At 49.0% G+C, this 26299-nt stretch overlaps 1 protein-coding gene across 5 annotated transcripts in view; it reads right to left on the minus strand.

Annotated features, from left to right (window-relative positions):
• The window catches only part of ASAP2 (ArfGAP with SH3 domain, ankyrin repeat and PH domain 2), a 1162669-nt gene that overhangs the window by 883382 nt on the left and 252988 nt on the right, over nt 1-26299 (minus strand). For all 5 annotated transcript variants that reach the window (XM_085610735.1, XM_085610732.1, XM_085610734.1 and 2 more), the window contains one exon: nt 4029-4078. In XM_085610735.1, coding sequence (XP_085466861.1) covers nt 4029-4078 — 50 coding nt within the window. The remainder of the gene's footprint in view (nt 1-4028; nt 4079-26299) is intronic.

A 26299-nucleotide genomic window follows, 5' to 3' on the forward strand; every position in this document is an offset into this window, starting at 1 on the left:
CATCAGAACCAATCAAACACTCACACCCAGTCAACAGATCTGGGTTTGATCCATCACCGTTCTTTAGCCCACTCTGCCACCCCAGTTCAGACATGGCCATATGCAAATCAGTCTGACCCTGTGCCTCATGGGAACAGTCCAGCCCGAACTGCCAAGCCATGCCTTCCCTGGACCGGAAACAAGCTTCCTAGGACCGGTTTCTGGCATTTCAGCCGTCTTCAGCCAGGCTTACTTGAATCCAGTGGCAAAGTGAGCAAGGGACTCACGTCTGAGCATACCCTGCCAACTTATGGCGAACAAAGCGGTACAAAAGGGGGTGGTGATGGATGGAGCATCAGAACCAATCAAACACTCACACCCAGTCAACAGATCTGGGTTTGATCCATCACCGTTCTTTAGCCCACTCTGCCACCCCAGTTCAGACATGGCCATATGCAAATCAGTCTGACCCTGTGCCTCATGGGAACAGTCCAGCCCGAACTGCCAAGCCATGCCTTCCCTGGACCGGAAACAAGCTTCCTAGGACCGGTTTCTGGCATTTCAGCCGTCTTCAGCCAGGCTTGCTTGAATCCAGTGGCAAAGTGAGCAAGGGACTCACGTCTGAGCATACCCTGCCAACTTATGGCGAACAAAGCGGTACAAAAGGGGGTGGTGATGGATGGAGCATCAGACCCAATCAAACACTCACACCCAGTCAACAGATCTGGGTTTGATCCATCACCGTTCTTTAGCCCACTCTGCCACCCCAGTTCAGACATGGCCATATGCAAATCAGTCTGACCCTGTGCCTCATGGGAACAGTCCAGCCCGAACTGCCAAGCCATGCCTTCCCTGGACCGGAAACAAGCTTCCTAGGACCGGTTTCTGGCATTTCAGCCGTCTTCAGCCAGGCTTGCTTGAATCCAGTGGCAAAGTGAGCAAGGGACTCACGTCTGAGCATACCCTGCCAACTTATGGCGAACAAAGCGGTACAAAAGGGGGTGGTGATGGATGGAGCATCAGAACCAATCAAACACTCACACCCAGTCAACAGATCTGGGTTTGATCCATCACCGTTCTTTAGCCCACTCTGCCACCCCAGTTCAGACATGGCCATATGCAAATCAGTCTGACCCTGTGCCTCATGGGAACAGTCCAGCCCGAACTGCCAAGCCATGCCTTCCCTGGACCGGAAACAAGCTTCCTAGGACCGGTTTCTGGCATTTCAGCCGTCTTCAGCCAGGCTTGCTTGAATCCAGTGGCAAAGTGAGCAAGGGACTCACGTCTGAGCATACCCTGCCAACTTATGGCGAACAAAGCGGTACAAAAGGGGGTGGTTGAAGACGGCTGAAGACGGCTGAAATGCCAGAAACCGGTCCTAGGAAGCTTGTTTCCGGTCCAGAGAAGACATGGCTTGGCAGTTCGGGCTGGACTGTTCCCATGAGGCACAGGGTCAGACTGATTTGCATATGGCCATGTCTGAACTGGGGTGGCAGAGTGGGCTAAAGAACGGTGATGGATCAAACCCAGATCTGTTGACTGGGTGTGAGTGTTTGATTGGTTCTGATGCTCCGTCCATCACCACCCCCTTTTGTACCGCTTTGTTCGCCATAAGTTGGCAGGGTATGCTCAGACGTTGAGTCCCTTGCTCACTTTGCCACTGGATTCAAGCAAGCCTGGCTGAAGACGGCTGAAATGCCAGAAACCGGTCCTAGGAAGCTTGTTTCCGGTCCAGAGAAGACATGGCTTGGCAGTTCGGGCTGGACTGTTCCCATGAGGCACAGGGTCAGACTGATTTGCATATGGCCATGTCTGAACTGGGGTGGCAGAGTGGGCTAAAGAACGGTGATGGATCAAACCCAGATCTGTTGACTGGGTGTGAGTGTTTGATTGGTTCTGATGCTCCGTCCATCACCACCCCCTTTTGTACCGCTTTGTTCGCCATAAGTTGGCAGGGTATGCTCAGACGTTGAGTCCCTTGCTCACTTTGCCACTGGATTCAAGCAAGCCTGGCTGAAGACGGCTGAAATGCCAGAAACCGGTCCTAGGAAGCTTGTTTCCGGTCCAGAGAAGACATGGCTTGGCAGTTCGGGCTGGACTGTTCCCATGAGGCACAGGGTCAGACTGATTTGCATATGGCCATGTCTGAACTGGGGTGGCAGAGTGGGCTAAAGAACGGTGATGGATCAAACCCAGATCTGTTGACTGGGTGTGAGTGTTTGATTGGTTCTGATGCTCCGTCCATCACCACCCCCTTTTGTACCGCTTTGTTCGCCATAAGTTGGCAGGGTATGCTCAGACGTTGAGTCCCTTGCTCACTTTGCCACTGGATTCAAGCAAGCCTGGCTGAAGACGGCTGAAATGCCAGAAACCGGTCCTAGGAAGCTTGTTTCCGGTCCAGAGAAGACATGGCTTGGCAGTTCGGGCTGGACTGTTCCCATGAGGCACAGGGTCAGACTGATTTGCATATGGCCATGTCTGAACTGGGGTGGCAGAGTGGGCTAAAGAACGGTGATGGATCAAACCCAGATCTGTTGACTGGGTGTGAGTGTTTGATTGGTTCTGATGCTCCGTCCATCACCACCCCCTTTTGTACCGCTTTGTTCGCCATAAGTTGGCAGGGTATGCTCAGACGTTGAGTCCCTTGCTCACTTTGCCACTGGATTCAAGCAAGCCTGGCTGAAGACGGCTGAAATGCCAGAAACCGGTCCTAGGAAGCTTGTTTCCGGTCCAGAGAAGACATGGCTTGGCAGTTCGGGCTGGACTGTTCCCATGAGGCACAGGGTCAGACTGATTTGCATATGGCCATGTCTGAACTGGGGTGGCAGAGTGGGCTAAAGAACGGTGATGGATCAAACCCAGATCTGTTGACTGGGTGTGAGTGTTTGATTGGTTCTGATGCTCCGTCCATCACCACCCCCTTTGGTGCCAAATGGAGAGCAGGAGAAAAAGGCGAGTGGCATTGGGCCTGGAGCTTAGGGCACAAGAATCTAGAAGCGCTGGCAAGACTGGCTGGTGGGGCTAACGTCCAGGCAGGAGCAGCCACACAGCAGAGGAAGGAAGGAGGCAAGTGGCAGCAAAGGGAGCTGGTTAGGACCTGCTCAATGGACTAGCGCTGAGGTCTCCATTAAGTAGGTCCTGGGAGGGGTTCTGTAGAGGCGGGAAGCCAAGAAAACAGCAATCGGGGGGGAAAACTGCGAGTGGCACTGGGCGTGGAGCCTAGGGCATAGGAACCTAGAAGGGCTGGTAAGGCTGGATGGCAAGGCTAACTTCCAGGCAGGAGCAGCCTAACAGCGTAAGGAGGAAGGAGGTGACTGACAGCAAGGGAGCTGCTGAGGACCTGCTCAAATTGTTGATTTGACTGGGGAAGTTAAATCCTCTAGGGACAGGGATGGCCTGGCACGATATTTACTAATCGCTTGCCCACCACACCTCCCCCCGTGACAAGAACAGGTGAAAACTGTCAAGAACAGCTCAGTTTTCAGGCCGTTCCTGACACCAGATGGTTAGATTTTGTCCTGAGAGACGCATTCAGTCTGCTCCAGGGCTTGGGAACCTGTACAACCAGTAACCTCCCTCCATGTTTCCGGCGTTTAAACACTCCTTAGGTGATGAGGTTTGCTAATGATGAGTGCATATTTCTGTGGAGCAAAATGTGGTATAGGTTTAAGAGATATACTAGTCTTTGCTCCATAAGCACAGTGAGGTGTACAGATAATGTTGAATGCATTTATGTTGTTCAGCAAATGCGGAGAACTGAAGGTTCAACAGCCAATTGATTGTTTTTAAGTTATAGTCTGGTGTTCGACACGGCAAGTGTTAAATCCTTGGAAAAAATCCTCCCTTGCAGTAATTATTGAGCTGAAGTATATTTACCAACGCATTACATTAATATTCCTCTCACTGAGACCAGATTACCTTGGATTCTCCGGTCAACTGCATGCATACAAAAATACAAATACTGAGACTGGCAGTAAAACTTTAAAACATCTATGCAGTTTCACGTTAGGAATGACATTCTTATATGGATTACAAGAAGACATACTCACACTTTTGTTTCATAGTCTTTCCATGCTTTGTCAAACGGCTTTTTAAGATCCTTAAATGAAAGAAATAGTACAACATTAAAAAAATGAGAGGGGAATTTCTTATTATTTTTTTAAATCGAGAGGAAACACTGTAAAAATGCTCACATATACTAAGACTCAGCACGTTGGAGCACACAGCATATTGATAAAATGTTCCTCACAGGTGTTTGACTTAAAGGAAGCACAGCAACATTTTGATAAAACGCACATGATAGTCAATTCAGAACACAAGATTACTAGAGATTGTGACCACAATTCACTCGACAACTTTGCGGCAAAACCTTTGGGGGATGCCCTCTGCAACATATGTCACTATCCTTTCAACTCTTTTATATTTTTTTAAGGAAATCTACGAGATCATTCCAAAATGAAAAAATGTGCTTGTAGGGTAGCTAAAAGCAGGTATAATCAACATTATGCTTTAATAGTTGGAACACTCACAGCAACGCTTGCTAATCCGTTCTCCATTCCAAAATACAACCCAAGCCGCCAACAAGCCATCCTTTCTAAATCATGTAATCAGCCAGGCTTGAACTCTGCACCGAGAGTGAGTAAAGATGTCAGGGTATGACCCTTCAATCACTGAGCTTGAAGAGTAAGAAACGGAGACGAAGAGCACATACAGTTGTCAGATGCATTTCTAACATATGTTGTACTTTCTTTCCATCATGGCTGCCATATGTTTCACCACAAATCTAATTAGTTTTCTAGAGATTTCTATGTGCCAAGGTCAGCCTGGTAGTTAATAGCAAGTGGTATATCAGACTACTTGCCTTGGTCTTCAGGCTGTAGCTAAAAGAGCAGAAACAGAAGATAGACTGAACTATCCAGCGTCAAATAAGTGAAAGTGAGGACACAGTAACAGTCACTTGGTCACTTTACACAAAGAAATAAAGCAGCTATACACTGCAGCCCAGAAAAAAACACATAGGCACATACAGAGAAGGGGGCTATAGGAGAAACTAACATAAGAATGGAGATACATTCCCAATCTTCATTTAAAATAAAAAGTGAACAAAATCACCTTAGTTATGAGATGCACAAAAGAAGAGAGGAAGGAAACAGAAGACCACTTTGTGGAGTTCAAAAGTAAAATAAACCCGAAGAAGAGACACAAAAATGTCAGCTCTCACATGAATACAAATTTTATAAATGAAACAACAATCACGCAACAAAGGCAAAACAAGCACGTTGGGAGTGCAGAACAATAACATCAGACATAGACTTCCATTGTGAACTGAGCAACAGAGAATATTGAACGTTGAAAGCAGACACTTCCCAAGATCCTTGGAAAATCTGTCAGGCAGAATGCAATTACTGCCTTTTTATTCCTTCCCGCAGGAGACAGAAAATCCCATTTGGCTATTGCGAAAATTGTCAAGGAGCTAATGGAATGTTAGGTAGAGGAAGGCACTATCACAGTGCTTAATTCCTGCAGGTAGTTGGCACTGGCATTTATTCTTTGAAGAGCGGACCAGTGCTTAATTTGTTAAATAAAAAAATTAAAAAGTGCAAGGGCCCTCGTCAGGAGGCCACTGCAGCATGCACCACACTTTGCCCTGCCAACACTGCCAATGACAGTACCAACACAACTACTAACCACCACACTCCTTCAAGTGTGACAATTTGGACTATTTCAGGCCCCCAAAGCTACAAGAATGGTTTGGGTATCAAATATCATTCATTTTTAATGTATATTGAAGAACAAGTTATACCTTCGGTAGCCATATGTCTGTAAGAGACATATATTAGTTTTAGATTCCTTACCTTAGAATTACCCTCAGACGTCAGACTGGATTCGGAGAAATTTTTTCGTAGCAGTACCCCTGCGCATCAGTAGGTGGCATTGGTCGACTCTGCATTTGTCATCGGCGTCGTGATTGCCGGGATGACATTGAGGTATCTACTTAGATGCTGCCCCTGCGCGCTGACATCAGTTCTTTATACGACATTCTACGCCAGAAGCACAGAGCCATGCAAGATACTGACCACTGGTGCACAAAACTAGGGCGCTGAAAGGGAGTCCCTAACCCTAGAAGTCAGTTCGCAGAACGGGGAGGATGGGTGGGACGGGAAGGAATTTATAACTAATATATGTCTCTTACAGATATACCGTTACGGAAGGTAAGCAACTTGTTAATATGAAAGACTATTAGTTATAGATTCCTTATCTTTGATACCCCAGCAATACCAACCCCGGAGGTGGGTCTGTGAACCAAGTTCACACCAGAAAGTCCTGGAGAACTGAACAGCCAAAGAAGCTGTCTCTCCGGACTTGAGTATCCACGCAATAATGTTTAGTGAACGTGTGCAAAGATGCCCACGTGGCTGCCTGGCAGATGTCAGTAAGGGGGACTCCACGTCCCAAAGCAGTAGTGGCTGCCTTCGCCCTGGTGGAATGGGCACGCAGTCCCACTGGCGGCTCCTTTTTCGCCAAGGAATAACAGATCTTAATGCAAAGGACGACCCATCTAGAGATGCTCCGTTTTGGCACGGCTTGACCTTTCTTAGCACCCACATAGCCGACAAAGAGTTGATCGTCCACCCGGAATTGTTTTGTGCGATCCAAATAAATGAACACACGTTTTGGATCCAGACGGTGGAGTCTCTCCTCCTGCTTGGAAGGATACGGGGGCGGGAAGAAGGTGGACAAAGTGATGGTCTATCCTATGTAGAAAGAGGTAACCACTTTGGGAAGAAAAGAAGGTCTAGTGCGAAGGACAACCTTGTCCGGATGAACAGCAAGGAAAGGAGGTTTAGAAGAAAGAGCCTAAAGCTCACTCACCCTGTGAGCAGAGGTGATGGCAAGCAGAAAAGCAGGTGGTGAACAGATCTAACTAAGGCTCTCCCCACGGCTGAAAAGAGACCTTGCACCACCTCTGAGTGAAGACGCCATTCGTGATCCATCATGCACCTGTGGATGAGTTTGTCTGCCCTGACATTCAGGGAACCACTAGGCACATGCCCTGATGTTCCAGCCATGTCCAAAGACAAAGAGCCTCCTGACAGGTTCCACGACCCCACCCGCCCTGTTTGTTGCAGTACCACATGGCGGTGGTGCTGTCCATGAACACCTGCACCACACTTCCCTTGACAGAAGGAAGGAATGCTTTCAGTGCAAGACGGATCGCACGGAGCACCAGAAGGTTGATGTGGAGCCCGGACTCCGCCAAGTGATCCTCCGACATGCAAAGGAGTGTTGGTGACATGGATGGAGGGGTAGTCTCCAAGGGGAGGGAGTAGCACCTTCGGTCTATCTGCAAAAGCCGCCTGTCCGACGTGATGTTGTGCCAGTGGGGGAGGTGATGGCGGATCCTGACGCCCATTAGCAACTGGTGGCCCTGAAAGGTCGGACTAATAAAGCTTAGAGGTTGCTGCAGAGCGGGCACTGGTGGACTGGCCCGCCTACTGGCCTCCAGACACACGGCACTGGGTCCCACGTCTCCTGCCGCACAGAAGCTGGGTAGCTTGCGCAGGCCTGTGGCTCTGGGTGGAATATGGTGGGGAACCCCTTCCGTAGCCACAAAAGGGGCGAAAAGCAGACTGTGCTGGTGAGAGGTAATAGCGAGGCCCAAGGATCTGGCCGTAGCCCTAGAATCCTTGAAGCGCTCAAGCATGCTGTCCACTTGTCGCCAAACAAGCGTTGGCCATCGAAGGGCAGGTCCAAAAGGGTCGATTGGACATTGCCCGAGAAGCCACTGGACCTTAGCCAGATGTAGCGTCTCAGGGTTACTGATGTTGAAATCGTCCTGCCTAGTGAGTCGGCGGTGTCCAGTCCACATCGAATGGCGAACTTTGCTGCATCTCTCCTCTCTGCGACTGCATGGAAGAGTACGGCACGGGCCTCCTCCGGGCACTGTGGCAGCACCTGTGCAACAGTGTCCCACACAGAGTGGGTGTAGCGGCCCAATAGACATGCGGCGTTCACCGACTGCAATCCTTTGCTGGCAGAAAAAAACATCTTCTCAAGATAGTCCAGCTTCTTGGATCCCCTAACTGGGGGAGCAGTAGGGAACGCGCCTTTGGATTTTGAGACTTGGACCACCAAGCTCTCAGGGGTATGGTGTTGGGAGATGAAAATGGGGTCGCCCTAAGGCGCACCGGCTGAGTCGGGCTGCCCAAAGATGGAGTGGAGGGCTTCATAAAAGATATGGAGTTGGGCAGGGGTCGTTCCGGCTTCTGGGAAGGGAGGGAAGCTCGAAGCCGACTTAACAGGCTCCGCGGGCGGAGCCGAAGGACAATGACCTTCCGCGTCCGTCGACGGATGGGGAGAAGGGGAAGAGCGACTGTGCTTCTTCGCCTTCTTTTTGTGCTTCGACTTACCCAAAGACACAAACTTGGTCGAGGAGTGATGGTGGTGACTCCGCAAACGGTCCCGCAACGTCCCTCTCGACCGGGACCTCGAGCGGCGCAGAGCTGACTGCCAGGTCTCGAGACGATTTCGGGACCGCTCCTGCAAAGGCTTCAGGTTCATGGCCCAACAGTCGGAGCATGACTTCAGGTCGTGGTCACGCTCCAGACAACAGAGGCACACGAGGTGTGGGTCCGTAACCGACATCAACTTGTGGCAGGAGTCACAAGGTTTGAAGCAGGGCCGACGATGGGACATTCCTACACGCAGCAGGAGTCCACACGACTCGAAAAGAGTTCGACAGAAGTAAAAAAATAGTTAGTCAAAAAGTGACTAAGGGTACCGCTCCCTCTGGATCTGCGCTGGCTGGCACCGAAATATAAAGAACTGACGTCAGCGCGCTTGGGCGGCGTCTAAGTAGATACCGCGACGTCATCCCGGCGATCACGATGCCGATGACTAACGCGGAGTCAACCGACGCCACCTACCGACGTGCAGGGGTACTGCTATGAAAAAATTTCTCCGGGATCCAGTCTGACGCCTGGGGGTAATTCTAAGGTAAGGAATCTATAACTAATAGTCTCTTTCAGATTTAATAATTAACTGTTGTTGTAGTCCTCTCTAAATTAGATAGACAATCCCACCTTGTGGCAGACTGTCACAGGCAACGTTGTTGACAATTAAGTGCTGGTGCCAAGCACTGGAAAACACCAGCCTAAATTAAGCACTGGAGGGGCCATATTTTTCATCATCTGATTTTGGCATGGAGCATATGAAAGGCAGATAAGAGACAATGAAAGAAAATAGGAAGCCTATGAAACAGTGACAAGGGGAGAAAGCAGGGATGAAAAAGGACCTGCAAGTGTGAGATGAACAGATCAAAAGGAGAGGATAGTGGAAGAAAGAAGCATGAGGTGTAATCAAGACTAGAAAGCCTTGATGTTGGTAATCCCCGCATTCAGTAGCACCGGCCAGAATCTCCTAAGAAAAACTTTGGACTTCTGCTCTTATCCTTTTTACATATTATGCACTTCTGTATTGTCATTCAGGTGAAACTGAAGGGAGAGTGACCACAGCTTGCAAAGGCACTGATCATGGGGGGGTTAAGAATTAAATAAGTAGCCAAGTAGACTTACCAACTTTAATACAAGGGACAGTTTTTTCAAGGTTGATGTGCAGACCTAAGAGACGTAAAAACTTGGCAGTGGTGCTGTACTCTCGAGATGCCAGTTGTGCAGAGTGTGCATAAGTATCAACCAGTCGTCTAAGTACAGGTAGAAATAGATTTTTTTGTTTGATTAGGGGAGCTGCCATAATAGCCATGTTCTTTTCAAGCCGACAATTTGGGACTTTTTATCGGTAGTGGGCTTTACGTACTACGAATCGCAAAAACATTCTGTGTTTCACAGCCATAGGAATGTGGATGTACACATCCTGCATATCCACAGAGCACATTCAGTCTCTATTCAGGAGCGTTGGCTAAATCTGATACAATCTCAGCATCCTGAATCTTTGTTTCTTGGTCTATGTGTAGACCTGCCTCGAGTACAGGATCGGCCTTGTTTGGGATCTTTTTTGGGGACTAAAAATTACATAAAAGGGATTCCTTTTCCTCATAGAGACAAAGGAACATGCTCTAATGCATGTTTTTGAGTAGAGATTTGACTGCCACCCCTAAAATTCATGGCTGATGTTTTGGTGCAATTTAGCAATTTAGTGGTGGTTAATGACCACCACTCCACCAGGTATTTTGTCACACTCCCTTGCATTGAAAAGAGTAAGCCCTCATTGTTTTCTTTGGTAACAAATTTCCCTGAGGAGTAAGAGCTATTGCTGTCCTCTCCCTCTTATTTTTATGCAAAACAAATCAAGAGACAGTAGAAAACAATTAAATACTTAAAAATTGGCCTCATGGCCAGTAGAATGATACTTAAAATTTACAGTCTGTTGTAGTGTCCATTATATCGTACATATTATAGTAATTCTTGTAGTGAAGGCCACAGGCCCCATATTTTTGTGTTTCCTCACGCAGCCCCTCCACGTAGACACTATATGCTACACTGCAGCACAGTGATGCATGCCATTCATCTATTCTGTGATCGGGGGGAGATTCATCGAGGTGTCAACGACGAGCTTTAGGTCGTTTGGCCACCATAAAGCACACACCAATCTTGGTCTGTAATCTCCTTGTCGAGATCCATCCCTCCATGATTCCCAGGATAGCTACAATAGGGTCTGGATATCTGAATATATGGATTGTGTCAGCAATTATGCTGTAGATTCTCTGCCAGTATGCCTATATCCTAGGCAATCCCACATTACATGATAAAAGGAGGCTCCGAAACCCCACACTTCATGCATGCAGAACTTTCTGCCCTTCTCTTCCTCCACAGCCTATTTGGACTATAGTATACTCTATGGAGGTAAATAAATTGTATAGCCCTGAAATATGACAGGATAGCCAGCAATCGTGGCACGAGTCTCGCCTCACACCAATATTAGTCCTCTAATTTTCCTAGATCGGATTCCAATTCTATCTCTGTCTTACCCATCAGTTTGGGTGCATTTAGTAAAACTGATTTACAAAGTCCTGAGATAAGCTTGCAATTGGTGGATCGAGTATCAATTTAGCCTTAAGAGCGTTAAACTCAGGGACTCCCTTAAGAATATCCTCATGTGCAGTGAGCTCTAGGTGCAACTGGAGGTATTTAAAAAATTGTGACTGGTGTAGATTACAATCCTCTGATAATTGCTCAAATATCTAATGTCCCTCCCAGGGTAGATATCCCAATAAGATCCAAGCTCTCAAATCCAGCTCGTTGGGTCCTTTGCCAAAGCAGAGTCAGGCCAGTGGGCTTGTTGAACCCCTTTCTACATCACAGTACATTGCACCAGCACAGCAACGGTAGTCGAGTTATCTGTGGGAATGAGTGAGGAAGGTACTTCCCATACAGAAGAAACACAATGGCATTCTATAGAGACAAGCTTTAATTGGATCATCTGGTCAGATCTGTCCCCAAATAGCCTATCAGCTATATTAATCAACTTTGTGATCCATCAGTAAAGTTTCTGGTATGGGAACCTAGTCCGCCTTCAAATGCCGTCATTGGGCATTTGGCATATGTGACCCTCGGAATCTTCCTGCTTCATATAATTATGTAAACATATTCTGCATTTCCGTAAAGAAAGGTTGGGGAAGGGCATGGGGGTAGTTTTGCAGAACATACAAGAAATGAGGCAGTGTAATCATTTTGCAAAGTGCTATTCGACCCATCATCGCAAGTATTAATTTACACAAGGAAGCCATGTCTTTACGTCACTGCTGCATCAGAGGGACAAAGTTAAGACTCCAGGTCTCATCCGGGTGTAAGAAGACCATGACTCCCAGATATAGGAAATTAGCTTCCGTTATTTGCATGGGAGCACAAAGATTATCTGGTAGTCTACATACTTATACTTGAATGTAAGTGGACTATGACAATTAACTGTCAAACAGGAGGCCTCTCCATGTACCTGCAAAATATTCCACAAATATGGCAAAGTATCATGGAGTTGTTGAATGTATAGTAACAGGTCATCCGCGTAGTTGTTCCTGAGCTCCGCTCTCGCTGGGCCTAAAGCACAGACTACGGCACTCCCAGATCCCCCGTCATTGGCTTTGCGGCTGCACTGCGCTTGGGGCGGCGAACGGCGGGGCGTCTTGTAGCCCGACAGCACTGGACTGGGTGATCCCAGACCGTCCCACAGCCCCGGTGCGGAGTGCGGGGAGACGCCCAGCCTGCTACACGGACTGCCGGATGCCTCCTGCGTGTGGCGGACACACTCTGTGCTTGCTGATGGGCCACTGGAGGGTGCCTCATCTCCATCACCTCTCTGATGAACCAGGGTGATCACCCGCACCGGCACCTTGCCTCTTGCGTCCATCAGAGGGTGAGTGCCTGGGCCCAACCCTAGGCCAGCGGCGTGGCTTTTGACGACCAAAATTCTCCAGCGAGCCTGCGGGCTCGCTGGGAGCACCCGGACCAGCCCCTAGGCTTGTGTGAGGCCCAAACCGGAATGCTGCAGCTCTTGGTGAGTGCCCCCAAAAGAGTCGGTGCCCTCCGACCTCGCCGTGGTCCCGCCGGGGCCTCTGAAGCGATAGCCTGGTTGCAGCCTACTTGGGCCTGCTGTGTGACGGCGGACACCAACGGAGCAGCGTTCTCGGCTGGCGCTGGGGAGACAGCGTGGGACAGTGCTTACTGGGACGAAGGGGCACCCCCCCATCCATGGTGCGAGCACTGTGGCCATGAGAGAGGCCGTTTGGACATACAGGGGCCGTTGGAGATGCTTCAGGCCTAGCTGCAGGTGAGGCTTGCCACGAGGGGAGAGTGACGGAGCTTCCTGGCCCCTGCTGGTTCTTGCTGGCGCTTCCCGTTAGCCGCTCTGGGGAAGGCCTTTGCTGTACATTGGACACTGTTGGGAGTGAGGGCCGCCCTGATGGGACTATATCTCTGTGGTGGTTATGGGCAATAGGATACCGAACAAAGCCACATCATCGGTGCCTTACGGAGCCAGCCCCTCACCACATTTTGAGCACGGGCCTCCCCTGGGAGCCTAACGGGGTCTGTTGGTCTACGCCGCCACGTGCAAAGAGACTGGAGGAGCTGGGCCTCCTTATGGCGGGGACGCGGCACGGCCTACGGAGGTCCTGGACGCAGCAGCAAATTTTCTGGGGGTTGGTGTGCTTCCCTACTTCACCGTTGTCTGCCTAATATCGGCACTGTCCCACAATGGCAACGGCCAAAAACAAAAAGGACAGATCTGTTCCAGACCTCTTTCTGAGATCCACAGGGCACGCTACGAGCTCTGGGGCAACGCCAGCAGGCGACGGCCCAGGCAGCGCAGTCAAGAGGGAGTTCCTGGAGGCCTTATTCGCTTCCCAAAGAGAGGACATTTTGGCCATCAAGACGGACCTGCAGGCAGACCTACGAGAGGTATGGAGAGATGTGGATGCTGTGGGGGATTGGGTTGCCGCCTTGGAGGACACTGCCAGGGATGAAGAGATTGCGACGCTCCAACAAGAAGTCCTGCGGGACCAGCAGCTGACCTCCAATCGCACACTGAAGACCTGGGGAATAGGTCACAGAGGAACAATATTTGCATCCGTGCAGTCCCAATGGGGGTAGAAGGGGAAGATCTTGTGGGTTATGTGCAAGAGCTCTTCCACACGGTCTTGGGCACCCCAGCGGAGTCCTCAGTCAATATAGACTGTTGCCACCAAGTGGGTCCACCACGTCAGCCGAACTGTCCCCCTGCTGACACCCTAATCTGCGTCCAGAACTACACAGTGAAGGAGGAGATCCTCAGGGCGGCCCACGCTTCCCAACCTCTATGATTCAGGGACCACTCTCCGCAGCTATTCCAGGACTTGGCGGCTAGTACCCTCCAGAAGAGTAGAGACTTCCGGCCCATCACTAACCACTTACGCTCAAAAAATGTCTCATATGCCTGGGGTCACCCCTTTCGCCTCATCTTTCGTCTTGACGGGAAACTGCACCAGGTCCCTTCCCTGTCCAAAGCATGCAGGGTGTTGAATTTGTCGCTTGAGGACCTGTCTTCTAATCCGGAGACCTCGGCCCCTGGCATATACGGAGGCCTCTGGGACGTGGGCCCAGGGACAGCCGAGATCTGGAACGTCTCCACCCTGACACGACCACAATCATCAAGGAACAGTCTGCAGTTCTCTGTACTTTGGCTGGCCCAGAGGGGGACTCTCTGGATGCTGAAGGTTGAGGGTAACGTGCTTCTGGGGTTGTATAGCACTCTGAGGGTCCGGCGGAGGGATTATTCTGCTTCTTCCCAGGGTTGTCCTTCTTTCCTTTGGAGTCCCCTTTGTCTTCTATCCAGCTTTCTTGATGGACTTGGTATACTTCTATTTGATGTTGTTTTATTGTTATGGGGTTTGTCTTTTTTGTTTTGGGGTGGGTCCTCCCTCCGATGAGCTTTTTATCCAGGGCTCCTTTGCCAGGGCTTGTCCGACTACACGTACACACACGGTCCCCTATGGGATCCTCTCCCCATTACTGGTCGCAACGTCTTAGCCATAGCGCCCGGTGGCGCTTCTCCACCTGATGGCAGTCCAGATAATTAGTTTTAACGTCAGAGGTCTTAACAACCCCACTAAGAGGAATGCAGTGCACTCCCTGCATGAACATACGCAAGGGGAAGTGTGCCTACTCCAAGAAACTCAACTCCTCCACAACGATACACACCGCATGCAACATAGAGTGTTTTCTGCGCAGTTCTGGTCTTTGGGGAAAAATAAGAAGGGAGTGGTGGGCATTTTGCTTTCTAAACACTTTAGGGGCTCCGTGGTGAGTACGGTTGCAGAGATTAAGGGGCGCTTCCTCACGCTGCCCTTGCGCATAGGCTCCGCCAATATTACCATAGCCTCACTCTACTCCCCCAATGAACAACAAGAGAAATTCCTGCTGAATGCCTTGGCTGAGGCTCAGCATACACCTGACTCCCTGGTGGTGGTGGGGGAGGGATTTGAATTTGGTTATGGCCGCAGGGGCGGATTGCTCTTGTCTGAGATCAGGCGGCGCAGGAGCCATATCGGGGAATGGGAGGGCGTGGCTTGACGATAGCGGAATCAGAGATGCATGGCGCTGCCTACACTCCAACGATAGGGATTATTACTTCTATTCTGCTGCCCATAAGATGTACGCCCACTTAGACCACTTTGTTGTCACCCAAGCAGTGTGGGCCTGTACCCAGGCCTCTACCATAAAGGCTCGCTCCCTTTCGGACCATGCTCATATCACCCTATCACTGCCCCTACAGCACGCGCAATGTCCCCACCACATTGGCGACTACAGGACTCACTCTTGCAGTCACCGCAAGTAGCGGAGGATCTCAGACGAACACTGACTATTTAGCACTCAACGACGATGGCACCATGCCCTTGGCCTCCGTTTGGGAGGTGCTTAAATTAGTCGCAAGGGGGGCTCTTATCGCCAAAGCGGCTTACGATAAAGTCAGGCGGGCAAGCAACAAGATCTCGAGGGCCGATTTAAGGAACTCGAGGACATTCACAAACGCACCAGTGCTCCTCGAATACGGCACCAGTTAGAAAAGGAGCGGCTTCGGTTGGACCTCAACAGAGCCAAATATGCGGTGCTACGGCTAAAACATAAATACTACGTAGGCTCTAATAGGGGCGGTCGCATGCTGGCGCACTGCCTCTGCAGTCAGCAGCAGGCCCAGGCGGTGAAGGCGGTTCGGGAGGCCCAAGAGTCGGAGGTGACGGACGATGCTGATATTGCGGCTGCCTTTTGGGCCTTCTATGAGAACCTCTATTCTGCTGAATCCCCCACCCTTGCAGTCCCTCCTGAATTCTAACGCGGTGCAGCGGTTACCCCTCTTCCAGCTCCCGAGGCGGACGGGTTGGAGGCCCCCATTCGGATTGAGGAAGTGGTCACCGCCATTGCCTGACTGAAGCCCATGAAAGCACCTGGTCCGGATGGCTTTAGTGCCGTTTTCTATAAGACTTACTGCGTGGAGCTGACACCATTGCTCACCCGACTATTTAACTCCTTTGCGGACACAGGCACCCTCACAACATCTATGCTCCAGGCGACAATCTCTGTCCTACCCAAACATGGGAAAGATCCGGTGTTCTGCAGTTCATACCGGCCGATTTCCCTGCTAAATATAGACACAAAGCTATTCTCGAGCATCCTGGCCCATAGAATGAACCCTCTCATGCCAGGCTTGGTTGATCCGGATCAGTCAGGCTTTATCCCGAGTAGGCAGTGTGGGGAAAATACCAAAAGGATCTGCCACCTAATCGATAAGGTGCACAGATCGAGGGAGGAGGCTCTTCTGCTGACAGTTGATGCCGAGAAGACCTTTGACGGGTGCACTGGCCGTACCTGTTTGACACACTAGAGCGCTTCAGCGTAGGGCTTAAGTTTCGCAAGTGGGTGGCAAGCATTTACAGCGCCCCTACTGCGCGGGTCAGGGTCAATGGTGTACTCTCGGGAGACTTTACGGTGGAGAGGGGCACCAGACAAGGCTGTCTCTCTTCCCGCTGCTCTTCGCCTTATACATGGAGCCCTTTGCTCAGCGGCTTTGGGACAATCCGCAGGCGCAGGGTGTCCCATTTGGGGCTGACCGCCATTTAATCAGTCTCTACTCCGATGATGTATTTTTTTCGTTGACATCCCTTAACTTCTATGCCAGCCATCGTGGCAGAACTGCAGGCCTTCAGTCAGGTCTCTAGGTTTAAAATAAATTTACAGAAACTACAAGTGTGGAACCTCACAATGAGGCCCACCACCGTGGAGGCTTTACAGGCCCAGTTCGACTTTGACTGGGTGACAGGGGTCATTACATACTTAGGGTTGGTCCTGCACACCAGTCTGGATAAGACTGCAGAAGTGAACTATACTACTCTACTCTCACGCATCTGGAAAGATCTCGTCCAATGGCGGCGTCTACCCCTGCCATGGCTCAGTAGACTGGCCACGATAAAATGAATGTCCTACCCCGGGCCCTGTATCTTTTTCAGACCCTTCCCCTACTACCCCGCCGAATACGCTCTCCCACATCCAATCGGAGATTGAATGCTTCATTTGGGGCCCGATCTCGCCCAGACTGCAGAAATCTTTGTTACAGAGCCCTAAGAAAGAGGGCGGGTAGGCTTAGCCCAACATCACCCGCTGTTTCCAGGTCTCGCTGCTGCGTTATCTTGTAGAATGGAACCGTCCTATGACGGAGAAGCACTGGGTATTCATGGATCAGACAGTGGCTGTTCGGCATATCTGGAGGGAGGTCCGGCTGCCTAGGTCGGTGCGCTTCTGGGGACTCTACTCTTCGCCAGTCACACGCCCCATCATGCTAGTCTGGGACAGGGCGTCTAAGCGGGCAAACCATACCACTTTCCCTCTCCCATGTCTCCAATTTTTTCAAACCCCGATTTCCCTCCTGGAGTGGACAAAGGTGCAGGCGCGCATTGGGTGGAGGGCGGGTGTAAGCGTCTGGGGCAACTGTTCGACCTGAGGAGCCATATTCCCTTTGCAGAGCTCCGGGAGGACTTTAACCTTGCGGGTTTGGACCTTTTTCTCCACAGGCAAATGATGCACTGGACATCTGGTTCCCTTGTGCGTCCTCTGGTCGGCAGACCGCTCCTTTCATTTGAAACGTGGCTTGTTCTGAAAAAGGATGACCGCAAGCGGAGGAGGAGTGTGGCTCAATGGTTAGAGCGGCAGACCCTGAAGCAGAGTTCTGGCCAGGGACCAGGGTTCGATTCCCGCCTCGGTGGGGCTCGGGCTCAATTTCCTCGGACCTGTCTATTCTCGCCTCGGTGCCTATTCTAATCACGGGCCCCACGCTGCAACTCTGGGCAATAGCTTGCTTTGCCTCCACACCGGCCCCAACAGCGCTAAGGATGCCTGGCTTCACCCTGGGGGTGCCCAGGATTGGACGCTTCACAGGGAAAGCAAGGAGGGGTTCCACAGCGGTATGAGTATCAGCGCCAGGAAACCGCAAAAGGCGACACCGCAAGGTGGCCGTCTGGTGACAGTGCGCTCTATAAGTACCTTGACATTTACATTTACATTTACAAGCTCATCTCCGAACTCTATACCCTAGTCACACAAGGAGCTCAAGGGGCTCGTTCCACGGGTCAGAGGAGGCGAGAGGCGGCAATAGGTCGCAAACTTTCCGACAAAGAATGGGAGGATATTTTTTACAGGTCACACTATTTTGCACAATCCAGGGCCACACGGAGACCGCGTTTAAACTTGTATCCTACTGGTACTATACCCCGGCTCGATTAACTAAGTGGGGCTCTTAGTGCGATGGCCTCTGCTGGCGTGGCTGCGGGAGCCCAGGTACCCTTCTTCACTTGCTGTGGAATTGCCCAAAGCTTATGAGGTATACTGGGACAAAATCCTCGACGAAATTGACAAGGCCTTTGCCATCGCTAGATTCCCCGCTTACACAATCTTAGGGCTCCCCAACGCTCTGACCTTCCCCTTGAGCTCAGTCAGAGGCAAGCAGATCACCTTGGCTTTGAATGCAGCGCATCGGGTCTTACTAGCGGGCTGGAAGTCCGACAAGATCCCAGACCACTCTCAAAGGCTGGTCCAATTATGGTCCCTCTTGGGTATGGAGCGATTGTCTATGGCTACACTAGGGGACAAATCTGAATACCCTAAGGTTTGGGCTCCCTTCATCTCAATCTTATCCTCGGAGTTCCAGGAACTAACATGCCCTGGCTATTTATGGCTTCTGAAGCTGATCCCTGAGAGCAGGAGGAAGGCTAGTGTAAGCGGCCTCTGAAGAACTCACTTATTCCCCGGGGGACCAGCAATCTTCACTTGGGACCATGTATGTATGTCGGAGTTCACTCTTGGCTCACTGGGAGAGAGGAGGGGTGGGCACGGGGTTTTATCTGTTGGGAAATTTGGTTTGTTTTCTTTTTTCTTTTTGGTTCATTACCAGCAGACGTACTCGCCTCAAGTTAGCTACAGTGTGTCCTTACTGCATAGTCATATGTACGCTCATGTCGCAATAGACTCTCTCTTGTTCCCTTCCTATAGTACTAAGATTGTTGCTTGTTTTACCTTGTCAAATGCGACCGGCCCAAGATGGATTGTAGGCGACATACTGTGTTAATTACCTACTTAGTCGACTAGTGAATCATAAGCTCGGTTTCCTTTCCTTTGCTTGTGATGTCGCCGGCCCAGTGGGTTGTAGGCAACAACGCACTGTATTTTCTTGTTATGTGTTCTGCCAATAAAAATCGATTTGATTCTAAAAAAAATGCAGGCCAAAATTCATTTTATGGAGCACAAATAGTAAAATGTGCCAGTCGATGGTGTTGAAAGCCTTTTCAAAATCATTCGGGGTAGGGCCGCCGATCCTCATCAGCCATGGCAAGGAAGTGGGTCTTACGTTGGTGGACCGCCAAGAGCACATAGGTAACATGCATTGCTCTCTTTTTTTTAACTGTGACAGTGTAATCCGGGAAAATCATTACTCTGGCAGATTGTAGTAGGACATTTTGTTGGGCACAAGCTGCCCTAAGAATAGCACCCCTGTCCAGAAAACCCAGAATACGCAGTATGACAGGACAAGGTGCGGCACCAGGAGGGTGCTTAGCGGTGAGGGCCCTGTGTGCTGAAAACAGGTCCTTCCCCAGGACCCAAGACTAGAACCACTCAGATAAGGTGTTTTCGTGGTGCATCTCCTTCAAATCGTCCGGGAGCTCTACTAGGAGTTGTGCAGCCTAGATCTTTCCTCTGAATCCATCCTGTGTTCATCGTTCCAGTGGCAAAGCCATGTCTCAGAATACAGCAAAGTCTTTGGTAAGGAGATTCAAGTCATCTTCCACTGAGGAGTCCCTAATTTCGACCTACATCATGCATTCTGCAGCGAGATATCAGACTCCACCCCATCCATCTGTCCCTCTAAAGCCACTCTAAATTCTCGGATAGGATGTAGGAGTTGTGCTCTTAGCGAGGAGTCACCTTCCTGGTTCATCTGGTCTATGCCGGACACTTCACTCAGAGCCACTGCCTGGGACTCCCCGAGCTTCGTAAATCATTCAATATTCAATATTCCCCTGCGAGGAGGCCACCCACCCCCTTTCAGTATGTCAATGGATTCAGGTGTAGCATCCAGGGTGGCACTTGTGTTTGTGAGCGGAGGGTGGAGAAGATATCAACGGGGGTAAGTGGTGTGGCAGTTGTTGCTTCAAAAGCAGGGGTTTGTTTGGTAGCTAGCAAGCTGTCCTTAGAACTCAGCACCTGCAGGTCTCAGTGGGGTCCCTCCCAGGTTCAGTGCAGGGCCGCAGTGGCACCAGATCTCAGGCCTAGAGGGTGTGTGCGTCAGTTATTTCCAGGGGTTTTTTGGGCCCATTTACTTTAAGGATGCAGAGGTGGAGGTCTCAACTCAGCTGTCCCTTGTCCGGACCATAAAGAGCTGAGACTGTAGTGCCACCAAAGTCTGGAAATGGGAAGGGCTCAGCCAGCTCACAAGACCCACCCACCACCCCAGTTCAATCCAGTAGAGGAGGGAGAGAAGTGGGTAAGGAGGGGATCACACAGCCTCCTATCTCTTGGCCACTGGCCCCACCTGCCCTGTACCCCTAAGCTTCTCCTCAGTGAGCACTAGCTCACTGCTTCAGTCCCGGAGTGGCAGGCATGGCTTGTTGCGCCTCTACCCTCTGATTTTTGAGAAGATGGACAGCCACTTCAAGTCAGACAATACCACATTCCGGACCCGGCTTCAGACCCACAGGCTGCTTCGTCTCTCCGGGGCAACTGCCAAAGTGCATACCGTGCGGGACCTAACAGATCGGCAAAACAGGGGGTGTAAAATGATCCAGTTTCATAGGATTATGGGCAGAGTCTCTGGCCTTGTTGGAGCTTTATGGAGCTGTGCCCACCATCTTAGGAGGTTAGGCCACGCAGCAGATACATCTGTTTTTTGGGGGGGTTTTTTAAACCTATTTTTATTGGCATTTCGTATATATATATATATATATATATATATATATATATATATATATATATATATATATATATATATATATATATATATATATATATATATATATATATATATATATATATATATATATATATATATATATATATATATATATATATATATATATATATATATATATATATATATATATATATATATATATATATATATATATATCATTACATTATACAAATATCAGTCACATTTTGTATATCAGCATCTAGTATAACATCATGGTATATTACACATAAACATCCTGGGTTGCAAGTAGTCATCAACAGATGTATCGCCTTGCTATAAACCAGAGATTACTTTAGTGGAACAATCCAGTCCTCTGTGCTCAGTTATACATTTTATTACTCATTATACTGTTTATTCGTAAGGAAAGGGAGGGGTTCCCCACTTACAGCAGTCTCCATCGCCCAAACAGCGGCATTCCGCCACAGTGTATAAACTTGGGAACTTCACATGGACAAACCCACTCCTATGAGAATAGAGCACATATATTATACCTCGCAATCCCCTCTTGGATCTGCTCACTCCACTTCCCCATCTTCACTGCTAGTTTGTTTTGGTTGTTCCCATGCCATCATCGATTCTTTCCATTGCTCAGCTATAGGGCGCTTCCTCATCCCTCTAGGCCTCTTCCCAGCATATCGCTCTACCCTCAGCTCCAGCCCAGTTAATCACATCACGATTCCAATTTTCAACCTTGGGTCTATGTATTGATTTCCACTCTAATGCTATTCTGCGTTTGGCCAGACCCAAAGCTAAATCAATCAGTCTATTCCCAACTTTTCGTTTATGTGGGCGGCGGAAAGAGTCCCAACAAACATACCCTTGCAGTCAGAGCCAACTCCCTTCTCAGAACTTCTTTAAGTTTGGCAATAATTGCTTCCTAGTAGGGGTGCAGTTAATGCCATTCCCATGTCATATGCATGAAGCCTGCATCAAGTTGGGCACATCGTTGCGTGTCCCCTCCATAGGTGACGTTAAGACGGAGAGGAGTCATATAGGTCATATGTATGAAGTTGGATTGTACATATTTTAGACATGTACTACGGGAGATCATTTAGGGGACTGCAATATCTTGCCCCACTCAACATCTGTGAACTCTCCCCAAACAATCTTTTCCCATCTCCCTCACAAGCTGCACTGGGGCTCTAGGTACGCCGTGAGTAAGGCGGCATAGAACCACTTCACCTGGTGTCCGGCCATAACCAGGGTGATCAGTGCATGTAGGATTGGGTGTGTCTCAAGTTATTCCCTGCGCATGCCCCACAGTTGCCCAAAGGCGCAGATCAAAGTCTCGTAATGTAAAAACCGGCCGGGGGTAGCCCACAGCTGTTCACCAATTCTTCAAAGGGGATTAGGGTTTTCTCCAAATAGCAGTCTCCTACGATCTCCAACCCTACCTCCATCCAGGACGTCAACTGGTCCGCTGTGTATAGCGACATAGACATTCAGTGTGGTAATCCCACCAGAGGCAACATAGGGGATTATCTCGGGGCTCTTTACACCTTGGTTAGGGAGCATTTCCAAGCCTGTAGGGCAGTAGATTGTAGCACCGAGTGATACGGGATGAGAGTAGCCGGGACACCCAGTTCAGCCACCAAGAGGCTAGGGTGGCTATCAGGTTCCAATAAACAGGTGCCCACCACATTCACTCCTTCCAACCATTGTGCCAACCATTGCAATTGGACAGCCAACATATAGAACTCAAAGTTCGGGACCCCCAATCCTCCCTCAGAGATAGGACGCTGTAGTGTCTTTAAAGAGACTCTCGGGTGCACATCGCCCCACACCAGGTCCTGCAGTAAAGAATTCATCAGGCGAAACCAACCTGCGGTCATCAGAACTGGTAAGTTGACAAACTAATACAAGAGGCTGGGTAACAACCATTTTGGACAAGGTGATCCTAGCCATAATGGGAAGTTGCTGGGTGTGCCAAAATAGAACACAGGACCCAAGGGATTGCAGGTCTCTGCCCAGGATTCCCTCTCTCAAATCTTCTAGGGAGTGGAAGATATGGATACCCAGATATTTAAATGAGTGGGGGTCCAAAGGATGTCAATGCGCAAGGTCTCAGGCCTGGGGAATGAACCCGCTACAGGCAACAAATACATCTTGGTTTTGTTAACCCAGATGCCCGATACTTGCTCAAAGCTCTCCGTGATCTGTATAGCCGTGGCGGTGCCCGTACCACCTCCCCCAAGTAAATCAGCAGGTCATCAGCATAAAGTGAAATAATATGTGCTTGCGCACCCACTTTAAGACCCAATCCATCGCCTCCCAATCAAATTCTCTCAGTGAGTGGTTCTATCGCTAGCAGACACATCTGTTTTTGATGATACTTTGTGTCCCTGCACCTGTACTGGGAATGGTAACATTTATTTTCCTCCAAACCTTTAAAGTCTCTGCCTCTTTTTTTATCCTTCCAATTTCATCATTGGTGTGAGAACCAAAGAGGACAGCCTCAGTAAATGACATATTTGTGATCTTAAATTGAGCATATGAATTCAAAGTTGTTAATACAAGCCAGAAAGCATGGTGGGGGAGACACCATGGTAGAACTCTGAGACAGCCAGGTCTCCTGAATCAATGGCTACACTTCTGATGTTGTTAAATACTAGTTGTTCTTCCTGAACAAAAAGTTCTGTCATCTAGCTCTTGTGAAATCATTGGCAAAAACAAATGAACGCCTCCCACAAGGTTCTATCTTACCTTTACAACAAGCCAGAGGTGCTTGTCGTCTTAAAGGCTTTAGCTGTGAGCAAGTACTGCAGAATCTATTTGCTTGCTTGCCCTTTTAGATGGGACAGAAGTTTCTTAAGCAGAAGCATGTCTTTTTCTCACTTCCGAAACTATAGCAGAATTGGGCTTAGGGTCTTGAATCAAATAGGTTGGATCCTGATCCAAAGATTTTTTCAGGAGACTAGGAGTGGCAGATTTGATGGTAGCTGGGACCAGGAACCTTTACTCTGCTAGCTCTGCGAACCCAGGAGCCAATGGCTGTAGGGAACTAGGACAGACTCTTGGTTGTAAAGTCTCCAATAATAGAGAGACTGCAGTCTGAGGAGCTTCCACCTCAGTGCTTAATTTTGCTTTTCCCCTTATCAAGACATCCTGAAAAGTAAAAATATTATATATCGGTGGTGTGCTCACATGAGATACTGCTGGCAAATTAGTAGTGCCTTGAAGAGAAAGGAGAAATAGACAGCATTCTTTCTCCTGCATACCTCTGGTGTAGTACGAGGAGACACTCAGTAGGGGGATGGGGAGAAGGTTATGGTGGTATGTTAAACCTGGGAGACACTGAAGTGTTCCTTGGCAGCACAACTGCCTTGGTGAAAGTCTTATGATTCAAGAGGTTCTTGAATTGTGTCCTCCTCTGGAATCCCCATTCTAGGAATTGTAGGTGACAAAGGAGTCTCTGTTGGTAGTGGAGTAGGACACTCCTCTGAAAAACTAGAAAAAACTTGTGTGATAAATGCCTCGATGAAGATCTCATTGACATAGATCTCACCGACGATGATACTTGAGTTCACGGCAGTGATGTTGAGGTCAACCTCGAACGGTGCCCTCGGGTGTGGCAGGAGAGCCTGGAGCAGTGGTGGTGATGTCTCCTTTGCTTACTTTCTTTACATCTTCCTCTGTGCAAGTACTTTTCACAAGAGAGCACAGGCTCAGTAGAGGGGGACACCTCTATGGTTGTTTTTTTCTGTTTTTTCTTCCTCTGGCCTAAGATTTTCCAGCTTTCGTCTGAGGTAAATTCCCTCTTGATCGCTCAGGGCACTTTGTGTCATCTTTTGACAAAATTTGCACTCCTTAACACAATGGGAGGAGGGTAGACAGACCACACACACTGAGTGAGAGCGGCATCACCTTTCTTCCTCCCGGAGAAGGGACACCGTACAAAACATTAAGGCATCTTGAGAGAAACAAAATTCTTAAAATTGGACTGAAATGCTCACAGATGTTTAAATTGTCGAATGAAGGTGAACATTTCTCAGAAAAACACAAAGGCTTTAAAACAAACTGTCAGTACAGTGCATACTGGGAACATGTAGGCTCCTTAAAGCAGCAGTGCATACGGTTTCAGCTTATGCATTTTTGGTATAACAGGCATCTTTTTCTTCATGTTTCTCACTCACATAGGGAAAGTTTAGAGGTTAATAGTGTTGTGTGCCAATTTCTGTCATCTAGATGCTGCTATGTTGTCTGTGTTTCATATAAAATGAAGGGTTTCCAAAAGGAAAAATGCAGCAAAAGCTGACCGGTCTTATTAACTATGGAGGTATCACCAATCATCCAAAACTGAGGTGTCTACCTCCATCTACAGACTTACACTACTACATTCTAGTGAAAAGTATTTCAGGGTCCTCAAATATATAGATCTTTACTGAGTTCATATAACATCTACAGACAATGGACTTTGACAGCTCATCTTCAATGCCATACATTTCTAGCCCATTCCGATACCCAGATACATAAATAGTAAGGATGGTTCTTCCAGTCTGTCTGCCTGTGTAACAGCAATTAAAACACCTTAACTCGGACAATGACCCCCTTAGTGCACTGCAATTTAGGAGAAGTGTACCTGTAAAGGGTACCAGTGAAGCTTTAATGCGACTTCTAAAGTCATGTCATGGACTGTTTTGCAATGTCTTCCCCCTTCGTTCTGTGGTCCCCTTCTGAAAACCCATTGTCCTCATGTGGGCGGTCAAGTGTCCTCTCTTCCAGTACAATGTGCCTGCTGTTCATGGGGATGTGTGTCCGATCTAACTTCCTATTTTTCCAGATAAGTGTTGCATTCGGCATAGATCATGCCTCTACTGCCTTCACCACAGGGACCAGATATTACGTTGATCTCGGCATGGGTCAAATTCTATAGATACATCACCCAGTCCCTTAGTTTCAGTATCATTGTGGCCTTCCATGACATGGCAATATGATGTTTGGAAAAGCACCAGTACCAGGTCAACAAACTGGGGCACATGTTTATGCTTTTTCAAGCTGTTCATAAGCCCCAACAGACACAGCAACGTATCTCTAGGCATCAGTCGGCCCATGAGTTCTGACAGCATGAGCATCCCAGTATCCCACTATAGATGTACATCACCATCCCACTTGCGAAAAATCGTCCGCTTCCGTCCCACAACTGGGGCACACTTTTTCAGCTTCCGGAAATATGCGTCCTATACTTTATGGGCTTAAATAAGTGCGATGGAAGTAGTTGAACTGTACATACCTAATTCTGGCATTTCTAGAGATCCCTTTGACTGCCGCTAAGCATTTCTTCAATTGTTGGCCCAGTGAGTCCATGCCCAACACTCGT

This window comes from Triturus cristatus, chromosome 6, assembly GCF_964204655.1.
Source record: "Triturus cristatus chromosome 6, aTriCri1.1, whole genome shotgun sequence".
NCBI classification, from domain to species: Eukaryota; Metazoa; Chordata; class Amphibia; order Caudata; family Salamandridae; genus Triturus; species Triturus cristatus.